Source organism: Rhinolophus sinicus, chromosome 4, assembly GCF_057876585.1.
Source record: "Rhinolophus sinicus isolate RSI-liver-muscle chromosome 4, RSI-T2T, whole genome shotgun sequence".
In the NCBI taxonomy this organism is placed as follows: domain Eukaryota; kingdom Metazoa; phylum Chordata; class Mammalia; order Chiroptera; family Rhinolophidae; genus Rhinolophus; species Rhinolophus sinicus.
Window position 1 is genome coordinate 80,970,691 of NC_142504.1, and position 20,586 is coordinate 80,991,276.

The following is a 20,586-nucleotide window of genomic DNA, read 5'->3' on the forward strand; positions in this document are numbered from 1 at the left end:
AATAGAACCTTAAGAATGGGCTTTCTGAATTGATTCTGGCTTATCTGGAATTGGTTCTCCTAACTGATAAAACAAAAGCATTAATGGCACTGTTTACAGTGATAAGGGAACACTGATAGTTCATCACATTTCAGTGGCAAACATTTAACTAAATCTTCATCTACAATTAAGTTCCTATAGAAAGTATGGCTTTAGGTAACTAAATATTTGCTACCATATTAGTGAAAATAAGGAGTATAACAGGATTGGTTTTTTGCTTTTAAGTATGCTGAAGAGCTTGGGGAAAGAAAATGATGAATTTGGTGCTTTAAATTCCCAGCACAAGATCTACACAAAGGATCTGAAAGTCTCTAGGAGTGCTCTCTCCCCTAAACATTTATATTCCAAAGCTGCAGAGCTGGGATTTCTGAAAAAAAAATCAAACCCAAATTCTAATCTTATATGTAGCTGGATTACAATATAAAATGATTCCCAACTTCACTGGATCTCTTATGTTAGATTGGGAAGGAGAGGGATTCTAAAAATTGGGATGGAGAAATATGGATATATTTTCATGAAGTTGGGAATGTTGAATCCTTATATTCTGGTGACAGTTTTGTGCCAGTAGATGCAGTTGCTCTCTTTACCCATGCCTGAGGAGATTTTTCCAACATCTGGGGAACATGTTTGGGAATGGATCCTAGGATGTAGGACCCAGGCAGAAGGGAATTAAAGTTAGATCTGGCTGAAAAAGTTCCGTAGTGAATGACTAGGAATAATAGTGAGAAAATCATTGCTCCTTCAACAGTGGGAATGATCCTATGTAATCCATCTGTCATCAGGTGGCCTGCTGATGCTGCTGGGACTGGTGATGGTGTTATATCAGCAGCAAGAGTTGGGGTGGGGTGGAGTAGCACAATGTTCCTTTACTGTTGGCATGTTTGGCACTCAGTGGCTTTAGCTTGAACTGCCTTAGTGAATGAAAGTACTTATTTCTGAGGTCATATATAACCTCCATTTCTGCTACTATGGCCATTTAATTCATAAGCCCATTGAAGTAGTAGCCAGGTTAACAGCTTCTCCAGCCCCCATTAGATTTTCACCTTCAACTAATCTGACTTGTGAGTCCCATAGCTCATACGCATCATGAAGTTGAAGACTTCCAGGTGTCAAGAGACTGACACAGGTCAGATGGGCCAATAGTTCATCACCTATTTATGTGATTTACTCATATCATCTCGAAATGCCTGGCCTGATTCTAAGTACAACATTTCTGTTGTATAATGGATTGTTTGCTGTACACATCTGACCTTATAGTTTTGTGGATCTGATAATACTCCATTCTAAATAGGAAGCTCCAGTTATAGAGGCGCTTGATGTCCCACGGTCAGGTAGAGTTTCTATTAGGTGCCAAAATAGTTATTTTTCAAAGGGAGGATAGACTTAAACTGTTGAAGGCATGGCTTTGCTCCAGAACCCAAGAAGTATGTGCTGCAGCTCTCCTGTTGGAGCTTGCCAGAAACTGTAGACAACATCTTTATCCATCATAGGCACATCAGGTACCCTCAGACATGTTGGGTCATGTGGCCAAATGGCAGAGCAGCTTGTACCTCAGCCTGGGCTTGCTCCAGAGTCCTCTCTTGGTGTGAGCTCCAAGTGAACTGGAAGTCTTTGAGTGGCTTTCAGCATGGGTTGGATCAGTATTCCCAACTGTAGTATTTGCTGCCTCGAAAGTCCAAAGAGGCCCTTCAAGAACCACGCCTCTTTCTTAGTGGTAAGAGGTACAAGGTACAACTTGGGGGAATGCCCCACATCTCCCAGACTGCCATACCCCTAAAATCTTAGCTGACGTGGCAGACTCCTCAATTTTCATGAGGTTTACCTCCCACTCAATTCACACATGTATCTTCTTAGGACAGCCGGGGGTGGGGAGGATCTTGCAATTTACTGTTCTACAGGGCAAATTAACCTGATGTTATCAATTTAGTGAGCCAATGTGATGACTTGCAGAATGTCAAGACAGTCAAGGTCCCTATGGACGATACTGAAACAAATGGTAACAGAATCAACATAGTTCTGGAGCAATATTCTATCTCTTCTCTGTGAAAGTGTCCTGTGTTTGATCTTTTCTACTGAAGGAGAAGAATGTTCTCACTAGGTCAAAATGCACAAACCAGATGTCAGAGACTGCGTTGATTTGTGGCAACAAAGACACCTCGTTTGGCCAGCTATCACTTGGTTTGGATAAGAATAGCCCTTGAATAGGGATATAATACAGAGTATCACCCTTGCATCTTTTAAATCTTTGAGGACTAATCTAACACTACTCCTGGGATATGGTATTGCTTTTGATTAAGCATCAGTTTCAGAGGATTCCACTTGTCTTTTCCTATCAGAATGGCCCTGGCTCCACAGCTAAGTGGACCAATGTGAGAATTATGTCATTTCTAAATATATCTATACCAGTTACAAACATAGACACAGGAAATAAATACAGATTAGGTCTATGAACACATTGGACTGACTGAAAAACAGACATGGGTTGGAATTTCATTTATTACCAGGTCTCCATATGCCTCCAGTCTAACTGGAGGGTCATGATGGTGTTTTGGGTCCGCAGGTATCAATGTCAATTCAGAACCTATCTCTTACAGATCTGGAAAAGACTGAATATTTCCCCAGTTCACAGTTACCCCAACAAATGGTGACAAGTTCTCTGAAAATAGTGGGGAAATATTTACTGTGTATTTTTGCAGTAGTTTTTCAAGGTCCCTCATTAAGGGGATACGATCTTCTCATCAACCAAGGTGTTCTGTCTGTGAATCAACATAGGTATAAAACTACACGAACACCTCCGATTTTCCACTGAGGCAGAGGATTTTACCATCTGCTCTTCGTGCTCAAAAAAATTGTTTGCTTTTCTTTCTGTTTTTTAAATAATTGTTTTATTTTTCAATTACAATTGACATACAATATTCTATTAGTTTGAGGTGTACCACACAGTGATTAGACTTATGAAGTGATCACCCCAATAAATCTAGCACACATTTGACACCATACATAGTTATTACAATATTATTGACTATATTCCTTCTGTTATATTTTACATCCCATGACTATTTTGTAACTACCAATTTGTATTTCTTAATCTCTTCCTTTTTTCACCCACCCCACAACCTCCCTCCCAGCTGGCAGCCATCAAAATGTTCTCTGTAACTATTAGTTTATTTCTGTTTTGTTTATTTTGTTCTTTAGATTCCACATATAAGTGAAATCATATGGTATTTGTTTTTCTCTGTCTGACTCACTCCACTTAGCACAATACCTCTAGGGCCATCCGTCTTGTTGCAACTAGCAAAATTCCATTCTTTTTTATGGCTGAGTAATATTCCATTTACATACATTCCTGTTATAGTCTTTGTTTTAAAGTCTATTTTTTTTAGTACAAGTGTTGCTACCTCAGCTTTTTTTCTTTTCTTTCCATTTTCATGAAATATCTTTTTCCATCTCTTTACTTTCAGTCTATGTGTGTCTTTTGATTTGAAGTGAGTCTTTTGTAGGCAGCATATGTAAGTGTCTTGTTTTTTTTTTAAATCCATTTAGTCACCCTGTGTCTTATGATTGGAGCATTTAGTCCATTTACATTTAAAGTAATTGTTGATGGATATGTAGTTTTTGTGTTTTATTATTATTAACATTATTTTTCTTTTCTTTTTTTTCTTCTTCTTAAAGAAGTCCCTCTAACATTTCTTGTAATATTGGGTTGGTGGTGATGAACTCCTTTAGCTTTTTGTTGTTTGGGAAGCTCCTTATCGGTCCTTTGGATGATAGCTTTGCTGGGTAGAGTAGTCCTGGTGGTAGGTCCTTGCTTTCATTACTTTGAATATTTTGTGCCAATCCCTTCTGGCCTGCAAAGTCTGTGTTGAGAAATCAGCTGACAGTCTTATGAGGACTCCTTTGTAGATAACATACCTCTTTTCTTTTGCTGCTTTTAAGACTGTCTCTGTCTTTAACCTTTGGCATTTTAATATTGATGTCTCTTGGTGTGGACCTTTTTGGGTTCATCTTTTTTGGGACTTTCTGCACTTCCTGAGCTTGCATGTCTATTTCCTTTACCAAGTTAAGGAAGTTTTCTGTCATTATTTCTTCAAATAGGTTTTCAGTTTCTTGCTCTCTCTCTTCTCCTTTTGGTACCTCAATGATGTGAATGTTGATACACTTGATGTTGTCCTAGAAACCCTTTAAATTATCTTCAGTTTCTTGAATTCTGTTTTGTGCTAAAATTTTTTGATTACACAATTGGCCAGCTATTTCATCTGTTATCATAGTCCAATGGTGGGTAGATACAAGTGATCTATTAACCATTGCCATAGATCCCTGCAGACTGAACCCCTTATTACCACACTAGCCTCCTTTCCCATTATGGTAATCATATCTACTTTATCTTACAAAGCCAAGTGCATACATGACTTCTATCATTCCAAACCCCATCATCTCTGGTGATATTATAGAGCCAACTTCTTTCATAACATCTTCAGCTGACAATCCTTCCCAGAAAAGTTTGCTGAGCTTCTCAAAGATGCTCACTAGTGCATTCCTCATTGCCTTAGGGAAGAGAATATTCTGTGATCTGTCCTGGTTATCATAGTCCAATGGTGGGTTCCAGGGTTTAACATATGAAGCCCATTTTAACATGTACTCATCGTGAGATTTTTAACACCTTCCTCAGTACTGTACCAAAAAGTTTTGGTATCTCCATTTCATTTTCTGTAGACCATCATTATATCCAAGTTTCAAAGAGCCATTCCAATCATTAGGATTAGCTCTTTGTCAGAACAGTATAAGTAAGTATCACCATGTCAATAAATTGTGCTCTACATTCACATTGACCTTGTCTCCACCTATTCAACACCCTCAAGTTTCACTGTCACATGTGTTTCCCCAATTCCTGCTGATACATATTGGTGAGGTCTTGCAATGCTTTTGGCATGCAAACTATTTTACTCCAGAACTTTCTCTCTTAGGCAGTGCTGACCCTGATTCAGCTTGGAAATAATGAGGGATAGTAATAGATGATCATGAGGAAAATGAGCGTTGTTTTATACCTGCTTTAGGTATGTTTTTATGTGATCTTTATGGCAGGTGAGATTGTTCACCTCTGACAAGGGGTTTGGGGCTGTTTCTGTTAAACTGGATGTTCAAGAATCTCAGATTCTTCCATCAAAAGGAACTCCATCTAGATCTTAGTGTCCCTTTCTATTCCAATTTAGGATCTTGACCTTGACATAGAGGAACTATTGAAGCTGTGTATGCAGCTCTCCCACCATTACAGTTTGAGCCTGGGTCTGATTTTCAGCATGCTCTGTCTTGCTGCTTTAGGCGTTGAGAGCCTATTGCAAAACCGTCATAAGGTCTGTGGCTTTGAAATTATGCCTTGAGGTGGCAGTAGGCAACTTAAGCCTATAATTTTCTTTCTTCAAAGTTTCAAATGCTGTTAAAAGAAGCCAGTCCACTCCTCAACTTATAATGATCATTGTCCAGATACTACATATTCCAATGACTTACCTTATACTTGGACCTCATTTAATCAGTAACTAACCACAGGTAAAAGCCTTAGTAACTGTGATGCCACTTCTTGCCAGGGATTACCATTACCACACTCTTAGCTCCAAATATTGTAATCCATTCTACTGGGTTGAATAGTGACACCTAAAATTCATGTCCATGTGGAACCTCGGAAGGTGACCTCGTTTTGAAATAGGGTCTTTGCAGATGTGAGTAGTTGTTAAAATGAGGTCATACTTGGTTTTTGGTAGGCCCTAAATCCAATGACTGTTGTCTTTATAAGAAGACCATGTGAAGAGACAACTCTGTGGCACAGAGATAACACCATGTGACAATGGAGGCAGATATTGGAGAGATGAAGCTACAAGCCAAGAAACTCCAAGGAAGCTGGCAACCGCCAGAAGCTAGGAGAGAGACATAGGACTAATTATCCCTCAGAGTCTCCAGAAGGAACCAACCCCACAGCCATGATTTTAGACTTCTGGCCTTTTGAACTCTGAGAGAATAAATCCATTCTTTTAAGCCAACCAGTTTCTAGTACTTTGTTACTGCGGCCCTAGGAAATGAATATACCCAGGTTCCCCAGGAAACAGCATCTGAGGCCATGGTCTTATATGCTACTCTGTTATCAGGTAATACAATTCCAGTGAGCAGAAGTGAGTGTCAAAGCAGGGAGGATGGCCAATGTGAGGATGGGATATCTACATGGTTGCCATTACCTACAGAACCATTGAAAAAAATGTACAAACAATGTCTTCGTACTGTCTATTGAGAAGAGAAAGAGGGAATAATATATCTAGATGACCACATTTCCCATTGATCAAAAGTTCACCCAATGGGGTATTAACTTTTCTCCACTTATAGGTTGCACATACATTGGCACCGGGTTTTCTTGGTGGGACATCTGGAGCCATGCCAAACATGCAGCTGCTATTAGACATCAGACACAGGAAATAAAGAAGGAAAATGTATAAACTCTACCCTTCCTTCACCTGCAGTCTCCTGAGCCTTTCATTGGTGGAATCCAGACAGATCCAGCTGAATCATGTGCCTGGGAAATGAATCAGCCTCTATCTAGGTGTTCTTTGATGTAGAACAAGGAAGGGTGAGAAATGAATCTGTGGGCCAGTTGGCCAGAGACAGGTGTAGCAGGCATGGTGGCATGGGGAAAGGGCGCAGCAGTGATTTCTAAGAATGTGCCCGGTTGCTGTCAAAACAGCCTCTTGTTGCAGCTGCCTCTCTTCACTGCATAGTAGATGGATCCTGATGACAGGGGGACCATTTGGGCCCATGTTCTTACCAAGGCTGTCTTATCCAGGTCACCTAAAGAAAGCCCACTTATGACAATGAATGGGGGGGAGATCTGAAACACTCAGGTTAAACAATAATAAGTAGTTACATTAGCTAGTGGGTGAATAGAAAATGAGAAAGTAAAGGCCTATTGTATCGACTTCATTAGATCACTTGCATTAGTAGAGAGCTGGGGATTTGTGGATTTGTCTATTGCCATGAGTACAAAGTGTTACTATGTGGAGCCTCATAAGTTTTGTGGGGAGGGGCGTACTGAGGCGTGAGAGATTATACAGGTGAAGAAGCATGGTAACATCACAACAGGCAAGAAATACCTGGAAGGCTAGAGAAACGTGAAGGATATCTGTTCTATGAACTCCATACCAGACATGAATACAGCTTGTTAAAAATTCAGCAAGATGGAGCTTTGGAATTGTATGAATCCATGAACATTGGTGTGAACTGACAGTTTTCTCAAGCCCCTCTCCTGCCCATTTCAATTTTTGGAAACATTCCATCATCACATTACTCCCAAGTTACATTAGATCAGTTAGTGCTTTCGGTCAATATAAAGGTCATCTGTTAATTTCCCCCTGTCTTTTCTGCTACAGAACAAATCCATAATACAGTCTTGCCTTTTGTTACCTGTAACACAGACTTTAAGAATGTAGTCATAAAGTAACCCTTGTGTAATCGTTTTAGCATTTGTCAATGTCTTATGAAAGAGGAAGACTGAAATCCAGAGCTCTGTTCATTCAGTTGCTCAACATGAGTTTGCTGAGTGTCAACTACATGCTTGGTGCTGAGGAGAGAGCAAGAAACATGAGACTTTTTCTGGCACAAGGAAACGTCTCCTTTTCCAATGGAAACTTGTAACTTTGGAAAAATTACAATGAATGACTGAACCTCGTCTTGGGGTCAGGAAAGGATTTTCTGAAGAATGACAAGGTATTAGATTGGCCCACAGTGTTCTAAGTTCAGGGAATTGCCCTCAGAAAGGCTCCAACACAGGCAAAAAGCGTGACTTATCTAAGGAGATAAAAGTTCAGCCTGGTCAGTGTGTAGAACTAATGAATAGAAGGTGAACGAGGTAACGGATTTTTATTATTTGTTCCTATGTTATGGCTAGGAAGCCCATTTTAAACAATTATCTTATCAAAAAGAATCAACACTTGAAAGTCTAAAATTTAATTAGATGTATGTTTATTAAGCAAGACATGGTTTCTACTCTTGGGTAACTTAGAATCTGACAGAAAAGTTAAGACACATTTCCATATTGTTATAATACAAGTCAGTATGTGCCTAAGGGAAGAACACAGAGCTATGTGAACATTGGGGTAGGTGTGTGGGATTTGTGCCTACATTTATTTCTTCAACAAATATTTAACAAGTGCGTTCTCTGGGGTTACGAAGATGAACAAGACAAGGAATTGAGTCTCCTGGGGGAGCCAGATACTCACATAAATAATTAAAATTCTATAAGTGCAAACATAGAGATATATACAGGATCTAATGGAAGAATGACAATCATTATTTTTGAGCACTTATTAAACACTTTACAAACATTTTCCCGTTTATTTCCCACAATAACTTGACAAGGTAGGTATTGCTATCCTTATTTTCAAGATGAGAAAACCAGCCTTCAGAGAAGCTACATAAATTGGAGAGGTTCCAAAGTTTAAAAGTTGAAAATTTGGAATTCAGACCCAGTTCTCACTGACAACAAGACCCAGGATACAAGACCCACCATAGTATACTGTTTTCCAGTAGCACATGGGTGCTCAGAGCAGGGCTTCTCATTTGAACCATGTCAGAGGTGAGCTGAGTTTAGGGATTAGGAGATGTTGGACAGGTTAATGGGGGTTATGTGGGTGCTTCAGTAGAGGGAACAGCATGAGCAAAGGCCCTGGAGGCAGGAAACCCCACAATATCTGGGGTCATGGCCATTCTAGGTTGTTGGAGAGTAAGCAGAGAGGCAAGAATTTGCAGGAAACGTGATTGGCAAAGAATTGGGATCCTGGAGGATATTGTGTGTGTTAGGAAACACAATTGTATGATGGGAACCATTAAGGAGCTTTCAGTGGAGAAATGCCAGGCTTGGGTTTATATTATAGAGTGATAACAAGGGCAGCGGTGTGGAGGATTGTGTTGAGAGGAATAAAAGTGGGAGAACAGTTAGAAATTGTTGCAGCACTGCAGGCAAGAGAAGGTGAGGGTTTGATTTAGGGTAGTAGCGGAATGGATGGGAGGAGAGGAGAAACTTGAGAAAAATGCAGGTGGTGAAATTAATGGGCTTCCCCATGGCTGTGGGGAGTCAGCACAAGGAGAAGTCTGGCTTGACTCCTCAGTTGCCAACATGGGAGACAGAGTAGATTGGATGGTGATGCCATCGAACAAGGAGAAAACAGGTTTAGGGGTTAGATGAGGAGTTTAACTTTAGTCATGTTGAGTTGCAAGTGCCAATGGGACATCCAGGTGAAGAGGTCCAGCAGGAAGTTGGAAATTTGAGTCAAAGTCCAGGACAGATGTGTGGGCTGGAGAAAGAGATTTGGGAACCATTATCCTATGGGTGGAGTTAAAGCAAGTAGAATAGAAGAGATTCCCCAGGCAGAGTGGATGAAGTGAGCTGAGGGATGGTCATGGGAGAGGAGGAGAGCGAGGGAGTGGGGTGAGAGGACAGGGGTTGGGGGGGGTGGTATTATGTTGGAGAGGGCATGAGAGAAGGTCATTAAGATAGAAGAGAAATGGATACTTCAGACAGAGCAAATAATAAGAACAAAATAGCGGGGAAAGCACGAATGTTTTCAAAGAATGTAATAGTTCAATTTGGCTGGATAATAATGGATTTGATATAGTTATTTGGTGATATTTGCCAAGGGTTATATTATTGAGGGCCTTGAAGACAGGCGACAAGAAGCTGGGAGCAGAATGATGCTGTAGGAAGTTTATTTTCAAAGTGTGTAGAATGGATTAAAGGAAGGAGTTATATGTACAATGGAATATTATTCAGCATTAGAAAGAAAGCAGTTCTGACATATCTACAACATTGATGAACCCTGAGGACATTATGCTAAGGGAAATAAGTCAGTTACAAAAGGACATGACTTACATAATTCAACTTACATGAGGTATCTAAATTAGTCAAATTCATAGAGACTGAAACTAGAATGATGATTTCCAGGACTGGTGGAAGGAGAAAAGGGAGTTATTTAATGGGTATCGAATTTCGGTTTTGCAAGATGAAAAGAGTTCTGAAGATGGATGGTGGTGATGGCTGCATAACAACGTGAATGTACTTAATGACACTAAAAAATGGTTAGGATGGTAAATTCTGTTTTACCACAATTAAAATTTTACAAAGAAAAAATGAGGAAAAAAGGAAAGAGTGATGAGGAGTGGGACTTCTTTTCAGAGGCTATTTTGTATAGTTCCAGTCAATGCTATTGTGTCTAGACCTGGATAGGTAGCAGTGGAACTATTAGTGGGACACTATGAAAGGGCTGTGTTTGTACATCAGAGGTGGTCAAATGTTGGCAATGTCCTATGATTCAACTTAATAGAAAGGCAAGTAGAGACAAATCCTTTAATGGAGTCCAAGAAAATGTACATTCTTACCATTTAAGTTAAATTGCAAAATATTTCTTGGGGCAGTTGCTTTCAAACTAATTACTGAAATAGCAAAATATTTTCCATTTTCAATCATCTCAGGTCAATTTGAAAAATGACTTTTTATTTTTTTATTGGTCTTCACTTTGTTCAGTATGACACTGAGTTGCCAAAATTGCCTTCAGTCTTTTGTATTTCAAAAGGGGAAAGTTTTCATTTTGCCATTTCATCCTGAAAACTTTCAAACACTTTGGGCAGTGCCCAGCTCTGTCCCCATAATTCACTTCATCATTTCAGCTCTAGTTCTTGTGATTGGCAGCCCGCAGATGCCAAGTTTCTGCTTTAGTGCTGGTCCGAATCCCAGAGGGCTTTGTTACCAATATCCACTGACCCATCTATGAGCTGAGAGTCTTTAACATTTCAACAAAGTAACAGAATGAAGGCAGCAGGTTTCATTATTAGTTATAATCGATGGGGATTAAAGAAAAAAATCACACACACACATAAGTGTGCTCCATTCTTTTCTGAGGACTTGTTAAGCTAAATCAGGGTTGATTTTTTCCCTAAGGTTAATAGCAGTCATCCCAATAATATTATCATTTTAAATTGGTAGTTCCTCTAGTGTTCTGAGGATACATCTCAGTTCATAATATTTCTGAAGAACATTTTTCTAAACTTTGGAGACATTTTGAGGAAATGACTGGATAAAATGAAGTCCTATAAAATTTGCCACAGGTTTTCTGCTCTTCAGGGATAAGAGTCATGATTATTGCTTCCCATGGCTGTGTTTCTGTTTTTCTCCAACGCTTTTCTCAAGTGTTGAAATGGGAAGAAGAGGAGGTTAGAGCACAAAGAAGCAAAGATAGTGGCATGTCAGTGGGAATGCTAGTCACCCAGGAAAATAGCAAGAATGTGGTGGAGATGAGTATTATGCACTAGATAGGGAAATCCTTAAGGAAAACTGGGAACTAGGCAATTTTCAGAGTGTTGAAGGCAGGTTATGGAACAGCAGTATGGATGCATCAGTGGGAACCAGTTTTTGTCCCTAGAATTTGAGGTTGTGGGGGCCTGGGAGAATGACTCATCTCTGCTGGGGAGGGGAATGGGGATATATGTTGTTAGCAGCAGGATCCAGTGGCTAAGACAGAAGGATGCCAAAGAAAGGTACTGGATTTCTCCCAACATCTTTGTTATTGGTCAGAAGAAATTTCCTCAAGCAATGAAATATTGTTTGGCGATTCCACTGGGTATAAGAACAAAGGACGAACAACACTTTGGGTGAGAATGTGATGACCTCACGGATTGCACAACACAGATATGGTAGAAGAAAATGTTTAGGAATTGCTTTTCCTTGGGAATCTTGGTGGATGAAAGAACACACACTTCAGAGCAGGAGTTTAAAGGTGGGACACTTAGGGGCCAGCCAGGTAAGGTCAATGAGTGATGATGGCTAGGTGAGAGCATGAAGATGCTCTTCTTCAGTGAGATGTCTCTGGCTTCTCTAACGTGGCCCACCTCGATTCTGCCCACCTATTTTCAGGTGGGCATGTAAGAGGCAGGGTAACAGAAATTCCTTATTATTGATGAAAAGAGTCCCAATTTTAAAACGTTGGCAACTAATTCAAATATTAAATAAAATGCATTGTAGGCCAAACCAAGCATATCTGTGGCCAGATCTGGCCTGTAGACTGCTGTGTGTGGTCTCGGTTTTGGAGCCAGAGGGGACCTTGGCAGGAAGCTGGCTCTGGGGCTCACCATTAAGGCTCTCTGATTCTCAGTTTTCTCATTCATAAAATGATGGGTGGAATAATACCTAACTTTCATTTTTTTTGATAAGGATTAAACATACTCTTCATGTCATTAAGTGAATGTATGTAAAATATGCCAGTGTCTGCTACTTAGTAAGTTGTACTCAGTAATGGCATTCAGTAATTGACTAAAATCATGCATTTCTTCAACATTACCTTCGCAAACTTAATACACAAATAAGTCATCTTAGAAATGTAAAAAACTGCTGTGTCCACAGCTATATTTTAGGTTAAGATGTGACTATTAACATTGAAAAGGCGTGTGGCTTAGAGCATTTCCCTCAATTGCCCTGCATTAGTGCCTTCTCTTTAGATCCACTGATCTTATACATGCCTGAAAGTCATAAGGCAGAAATATATGCATTATACACTAAGAGAAGCTGTAGGTGAACCTTTCAACAACAGCATCAGAAACATCTATTAAGGTAACGCTTTCCATTCAGTGCTTTGCTCGAAATGGTGCAAAGTGAATTAACGGACACAGTTCCTTTCCTCTCAGAAGAACTAAAACATATTCCAGGGACAACAGAGATTTTTAATTCATATGAGGAGGGATCTAACAAATGAACAAATTAATGAAGCAAAGAAAAAGTAGGGAAGAAATGCCTTCATTTATTGGTATGAGAAGAATCTGAGGCAAGTCACATCAGGGGAAAATCATTTTGCCTTTTTCCATTGATCAGAGAGCTCATGAAGTGTGAAATTTCAAAATTGAATAATCTAAAGAGATTCTTTCTTGAGTTAACATAAAACGAATGTCCAGATACATAGAGAGGAGAGTATTTGAAATATAGTGTAAGACTTGAGCAGAGGCTTAGAGATGGAAAGAAAAATGATTGCTTCCATGGATTTGAAAAAATTTGTCTGGAAGGATATGACCTTGCTGAAGAATTAAGATGTGAGTGACTAGGCAATTCTTCTGCAAACTAAATGATGTGAGGCAACACCCTTCTGTAGAACTCAGATTTCGTCTTCTTCAGGAAGGGAGTCCCCCAGACCTGGAAAACATCAGCCCTCTTCCAGCTGAGCACTTACTTATCTTGACCTTTTTTTTCCGTGGTGTTTTCAGTTGGTTTAAGTCAACCTGCTGCTCTGTTCTTTTCTATAATCTCCCTGAATCATGTTAGCGTATGTAACAACTATAGTTTGTCCTGGGGATGAGAACTCAGGAAAATGAGACCCTGCACAATTGCTTAGTTTCTAACAGTAGTTATGGAGCATTCACTTTGACTGACTTGCTGAGCCATGACCATCTTCAGCGGCCATCAAATGCCGATGTGGGGAAAATTGGCCCAACTCTCTCCTTCTTGGGTTATATTTTCTTTGACCTTGCCCACTCCTGTAGCTGTCTGGACTTTCTTGTCAAAGTGATAGTTTATTTCCATTAGGCTAAATTTGTTCCAGGGACTTTCCCCCCTCTTTTTGAAAACATTGTGTCTCATGATCAACAGGAGATTAAAAAAATGGGGGGGGGGGGAAGCCTAGTTTTTAACAAAATCTTTGAATCTGTCAGTTGTACTCAGCAGGAATAAAGGGATAAGTTGATTTGAATTGCGATAACTACCTAGTTGAATTCACACATGCACATGCATTTATATCCGCATTTTTATTTAAGAAGTTTCAAGATGCCAATATATATTTCTTGCCTTTAGCTGTTATGAATACATGTAATGATAAAACAAAAGTAAATATGTAAGTTTATAATATTCTGAGAAGAGAGTTTGTTAGTGGTATTTGCTGCTTGGGTTCATCCTGCCTCCTTACCTATTTACCAGCAGTGTCTCTTTATGTAAGTTACTCAACCAAACTCTGCTTTAGCCTCCTTTATTTTATAGTATGTGTGTGTGTGTGTGTGTGTGTGTGTGTGCGCGCGCTAGCAATAGCACCTAACTTAGGTTGACTAAATGGAAATTAAATAAATTAATGCATTTAAAGCACTTAAGTATTGAATAAATGTTTAATTATGACTATATTATGAATATCATAATGCTTATGATTGAGATTGGGAAGTATGACGTTAAAAGTAACACTAAGCTGAGTTAGCCCTGGTCTAAGGTTATCAGGCAATTGAGCTACTAGTAAAGGCTTTGGCCAACCATTCTTCAACTATCAGAGCAGGGTGGGATGTTAGCCATGGGCAAAATTTCTCCTTTGCCATCTTCCACGAAGGCCTAGAGACTAAGATGCTCCAAGAGGCCAGATGAGAACTCACCTTAAGGAGATGTTTGCTGTATTCCCAGCCTACTAATTCCAAGTTCTACTAATTCAGGCAGTGATCTTTTCAAAGGCAATTCTAAAATTCAAAATTCTCTGCCTCTGCTTATATATCCCCTTCAGCTATGAACTATATATTTTAGAAGATAACACCTTTTTGAAGAATAATTATTCATGAATAAAGTGTAAGAGTCTTTTTTCCCCTCTTTTTAATTATAATTGGTGTCCAAGTAGTTCTTGAATTGCTAGATAATATTTTATAGACCGTGAAGTTAGAGAATTTATCAAGTGGCCTCACATTTCCATTGCCTGAATGAATAGTTTCAAACACATGTGAAAAAATCAGAAAATTGGGTGCCCTGTATACACATTTCCATTGAAATTTATGGCCGCTTCTGGTCACAGCCACATCAATAATGCACATCTATAGGTAGTTTACCAGGTTAAATAACTGTGGTTTTGGATTTAATTGCCAGCTTGTTACTCTACTAGTAATTCCAGACAGGGGAATAACAGAGTGAAGGGGCCTGCCCAGCGTGTTACTGCTGCCTGAAAAAACAAATAAGATCCTTAGGGTTTAATTAGAGAACTAATAACTATACCTATAGCCTGCTAATGCTAAAATGGGAACATTGAACATCTGGAAGATAAGTCTAGATTTGGTCACTTGCCTTTGGGAGTCTAAATCCATGAGATTTTGACTGTCCAAAGGGGCAGTGGCACTAATACCTGGGGTTTGCACACAGGCAGAAATCACAAAGATGATTGTGAGTTGGTCTACAAAGTGGAACAATTCAGGAGAGATAAATGGAATAGGTATTTAAAAATCACAAAAAATTCAGGATGATGACTGGCTTCTTTGGCCCAAACTTGAAAATAAGTCATTTAAAAGGAAAAATTGGTACATAAAAAATTGGTACATAAAAAATTGGTTTCATAAAAACTTACATGGCCTCTGGAACTCACAACCACACAAGATATCAGCTGGCATCAGAGAGTTTGTTTAGGAAAAGAATGACTGAAGCATGACCTATGGTTACACATGTTCGGTGGAAAAGGTCAGGAAAGGAGCATATATCGTAAAAGGTATAGAACAGCTTTGATAGACAGCATTGTGCATCATTTTTTTCTCTCACTTCTCTTCTCTACCACCAATGCCAAATAATCATATATAGATATATATATGACTGCTCATATATATGATTGTTTTATATATATATGTATATATATAGTTTTACACACACACACACACACACACACACACACACACACACACACCACTCTCTCAAGTGCATGAGAAATGTTAATAAGAGAGATAGGACACTTGCTTCCATTTTTTTCTTTCCAAAATTATGAAAAGAAAGGTTTTTGTTTGTTTGTTTTCTCCTCAGGTGGTTTAAGAATAACTCTGAGAAAAATGTCTCTATCCTTTGCAGCAGATCCCATCTAAAACTAGTTTTATATACTTTAGGAATAAAATTGCATCACTTCTCGGCCTTTTGACTAAGATCAAGTGTGTAGGAATAAAATTTCAGGCTTCTTGGCATATTTTCTGTGCTGTCTTTGTCTAAAAAGATCATTTCAATATCTCTAAGTTACTAGGACTTCACTGCACATGGTATAGGAAAATTTAAATTATACAATTGAGATTACTCTAGAGTACAATTCCTTAAAAACAGAAAGTATACCTTAAGACTATGGTCTAGAGGCAAGAGTAAATGGAGTGGAAAAGTGGTAAAATGTTGGTTTAGAAGGTTTAATACTTATGATCTGGCAGCCGGTTGCCTCTACCCACTCAATGGGAGACACAGATGGGAAAGGGCAGGTATGTGTAAAGAGTGAAGTGATTCATGAATACTCAGCCATGAAGTGAAAAAAATCAAAATGGAATAAGTATGACTATAACTGTCTTGGTCTATTAGTATTCAAATATTAATACTTACTTTCCTTTTAGAGATATTACTGATTATTTACTGATGAGAATAAAATGATAGTTTGGGAAAAGGAACATGTATGTTCAATAAATAAATTTAAACAGGGTTTGAATGACATGTGATTTGCTTAACTCAGGGTAAAACAGTTGACTTGTTAAAATAAGTTTCCCATCCTGATGTGTCTTCTACTTTAGGGTTCCTTGGAAAAAAACTTCTAAAATGCATTGCAACTTTTCACAGAGGTGACACATGGTCCTATTTTCCGAAGACTTTGATTTAATATTTAAATGCAACGGTATTTGACTTTATTAGTACAGAATATTTAAACTTAAAAAGAAAATATCTTAATTTGTTTATGCATAAGCCTATTAAAAACGTTTCTAAGGGGCTCTTGTTATGTTTATTCTCTAGAACATAACCTATCTTTGAAGTGGTATATTAGTTTTAAAGAAGTCGTTCTCAAGCTAAATAATTAGACTGGAAACAGAAGCTATTCTTAGAGTACATTCAACATATAAAGCTATGCATATGATGCTTTGATTCAAATAATATTCTTATAAAATTTTGTTATTGTTTGAGGTCTATATTCAGATTGGCAACTTTTGTTTTGATAATTATTCCATCCCCACATAACTTCCCCCCTGCCCAATTAAACCAGAATTAGGAACACATTTATATCTGATAAGGCTTAAACTTCTCAACCGCCTGCTTCAGAAGCAAAGACCTTTAGTGGTTGTATTAATTTTGTCTCTGCAGAGAAGGCTCAGAAGAAAACAGAATCAATTCCCTTACGTTTTTCTGGAAGAGGAAGGTTGCTTTGATCTTAGCATGCTGTGCATTTTTTATTGGCTGTTGAATATAAAAAGCCATAGCCTCATCTGGTTTTTCTGCTAATTTCTCATACTGTAAATCACATAATGCCTTGTCATCTAAAGTAAAATGCGTAGGTCCAAAATATCATTTCAACATTGATTTATCGTCACAGTTGATAGAAAGATGTCCAGGATGTTAGAAAACTATCCAAGGTTTGATTAATATGTCACAGACTGCTAAAAATATATCCATGCACTTTAGACAACAAATTCCAGGATGTAGACATTCACTAATGCTATTTTGGATCCCTTTTCCTATCATTACAAGGGGCTGTTGCAGCTAATGTAGCAGCTGCCTAGGTTATTGCTTCTATAATATAATCCATAATGCACAAGCAGCTCTTTTCCAAACATTTTAGAACAACTCAAATTGTTTATATGTCTCTGTTAGGTAATTTTCCTATAACTTTGTGCCAATTGGTGTCATACTATTTGGTAAAAGTCTTCATTAAATCAAGACAACTGCACTTAGTTAAATTTCTCTCATACAGAGAATTACAGGAAAATTATAGCTAGCTCATTTGAGGCCATCATGATGAAATAAATGCAGGGAAAATGAATGCAAACTACAAAAATGGAGTTGTATAATTAAACATCAAATAGTCCAAGTAATAAAAGTCATAGATTAATTGTCTTTCAGTTCTAGTCAGATCCTTTAAATACTGTCTCACGACTTCAGCGTTGGTTCTTTCATCAGATGAGTGCCTATCCTTAAAGTTTGGAAATTTCAGCTCTTTTGGAGCACCAATCATCTCTAAAAAGTAATTGGCATCTTCTTCCAAAGTCTCAAATTTTCCAACAAAATCATAGTTGATTAAACATGGATAGCAGAGTTTGCTGACCTTTTCCCAGTGAATGTCCATTCCTACTGGACGGTGAGAATCCAGCAAATAGTGGATAAACTCTTTGAATTTGACTCCAGATCCATTATTTAATGCTTCTTCACAGGCATTTGGCCGATATTTCTTTATAATTGCCTTCCCAAATACTGGATGGTAATAACTATTGGGGTGTTCAAATTTGTCCCTAAATGCTGACACTAATCTTTCCATGGGATCACGAACAAACACAGCTTTGGTGTAGGTATTCAAACGAGTATATATCCCTTTTAAGTCAAAGCTATCTAGTTTTTTCAAATGCTTCCCATAGTGAACAGCATCATGGGAGATATTGTACGCAGAGGGAGCCAATCCATTTAATACCATCAGAATTCTTTTCCAGTTGGAACAGCCAGCCTTTGGTACTTCACAATATAAGATTTTGTGTTTATCTTCTACATAGATTCTGGATACCATATGAAAAAGCTGTGATTGAGGATGACTTACCCCACCATATTTCTTGCAAAATTCCTGAAGGAAAGACCTGCGCTTCTCTTGGGTTTCATCAGTTCTCCTCCATTTGTTGTCTTTGACTAAACTTTTGTTTAAAGGGTGGATGTCCAATGGCCAATTCATTTCTCTGAACTTCTTGAAAAGGGTCTTAGTTCTTTGATGTTTTTCAATCAACTTAAAGGTGGGTGACTCCGTGGTCTTGCCCAAAGCTTGCCCCTCTCTTTGTGAGTGGCTGGTCTCCGTTAAGACCCCAGTAGACCTCTCAGAGTTAAATAGAAGATTTTCTTTTTTTTTCTTGGGATCCTCAGGGATGTGGTACTTGGGGTTCTGTTAAAATAGAGAAGGAGAAATGTTGAAAGCACACTCACAAATGTGGGTATATTAATAAGGAACTTAACATAGTTGTTTTAAAACACTATCAAGGAGAGCACATTTCATATAAACTGCCAGAACAACTTACCAAAGCATGCCAAATATATACTTTGTAGTAAGTTTCTTTATAGAAAACATAACAATGAAAAATGGCATCCATGCATCATTTTGGACCAATGTTTCACATTATATATGATCTATATTTGGGTTACTTATATGTTATTATTCATTTAATATTAATGTGCTGCATTACACTAATAGATTTTTCTCATGCTAAATTGTCTGAATATTATTGTGCTAAAACTATTAGTTGATTTGAATCTATGTTCTTAGTAAGTTTGTTATTGTCTTTGTATTACCTTGGCAGCTATTGTCAGTTATATAACCTTACAAAATGCAGACAAGAAAGAAAGAGAGAAATGAAGGAAAGAAAAAAAGTGTCCACAAGATGGAAATGAAAGGGCTCTGAAATTTTCATCTGAGCTCTGCCTGTAGCATAATAGAATGTAGCTCAATTATTCTGTAGGTCAGTGATTGTTGCGCTATTAAGCAGTGTGTTACTTTCTAGCACTGATTTAGTTAGTTCATCTGAATATAGATACAATGCAGTTGTGTTTGGGTGGCAGTTTCTGTTATTGTTTTTGGGGGCATTCTGTAATGCTCAGAACAGTTCAAAGTCATAAATTACAACTTAAAATTGTGGCAAGGATAATTATAAAACCCTGATGACCACGTCTGTGTTCTAGGTACTTGCAAAACGTATTTCCTCCCACCCCGGAAAATGTTTTATTTTTATAAATTCATTTATCACAATAATTTAAGAACTATAGTCATACTATCATATAATTTAATTCATGTGTGAGACCTTCTTCTGTCTTTCCCAAGTGCAGAATGACTAGGGAATCCAAAAAAGTCTCCCTGATGTCCCTGCTATATAAAGTTGCATCAAAAGTAGAATTAGCATTTAGTTCTCTTGTCAGCAGGTTGAGTCTGCCCATCTACCAGCTACTCTTCATCTGACTACATCCTTCCTACAACTCTCACGGTGACTGGGTAAAGGGAGACATGGAAGAAGGGATTTACAAGGTGGCATCTTCTTCAGGGACTAAAACTGTAACGACGTGGGCTTCTACTCTTGCTAGATTTGGGAGCCTTTGGAGGGCTCTGAGCAGAGAAGTAACATGATCTCACTGAAACTTGAAAAATATGATTGAGGAGAAGACTGGACTGAAGATATACATACATATAGGGTTGTCAGTATGTTATTGGAAAAATTAATGAAGAAATGATGTGTTGGGGGAGTAATGCATGAGACCAGGGGAAAAGTTCCTAGAAGAGATGTGTATATATATATATATATATATATATATATATATATATATATATATATATATACATTTACCATTGTATCCCCAAGTGTCCAAAATGGTCTATAACCTATAGCAATTGCTCTAGAATATTTGTTCAATGAACAAATGAAAGAATGAATGGAACTAGGTATTCAAAGATGATTAAGAATTTTCTAGCAAATTGAGCAAAAGAGCAGAGGAATGAAATGCGGTGGATGGCAGCCACCTCCAGGCATCATGGTCCTTTCAATAGCTGAGCTTTAAGG

At 38.2% G+C, this 20,586-nt stretch overlaps 1 protein-coding gene across 4 annotated transcripts in view; it reads right to left on the bottom strand.

The window, feature by feature from the left end:
* Nucleotides 1-8,020: 8,020 nt before the first annotated feature.
* Nucleotides 8,021-20,586, bottom strand: part of CHST9 (carbohydrate sulfotransferase 9) — a 248,140-nt gene continuing 235,574 nt past the window's right edge. For all 4 annotated transcript variants that reach the window (XM_074340204.2, XM_074340202.2, XM_074340203.2 and 1 more), the window contains one exon: nt 8,021-18,926. In XM_074340204.2, coding sequence (XP_074196305.2) covers nt 17,835-18,926 — 1,092 coding nt within the window. In that variant the 3' untranslated portion in view covers nt 8,021-17,834. The remainder of the gene's footprint in view (nt 18,927-20,586) is intronic.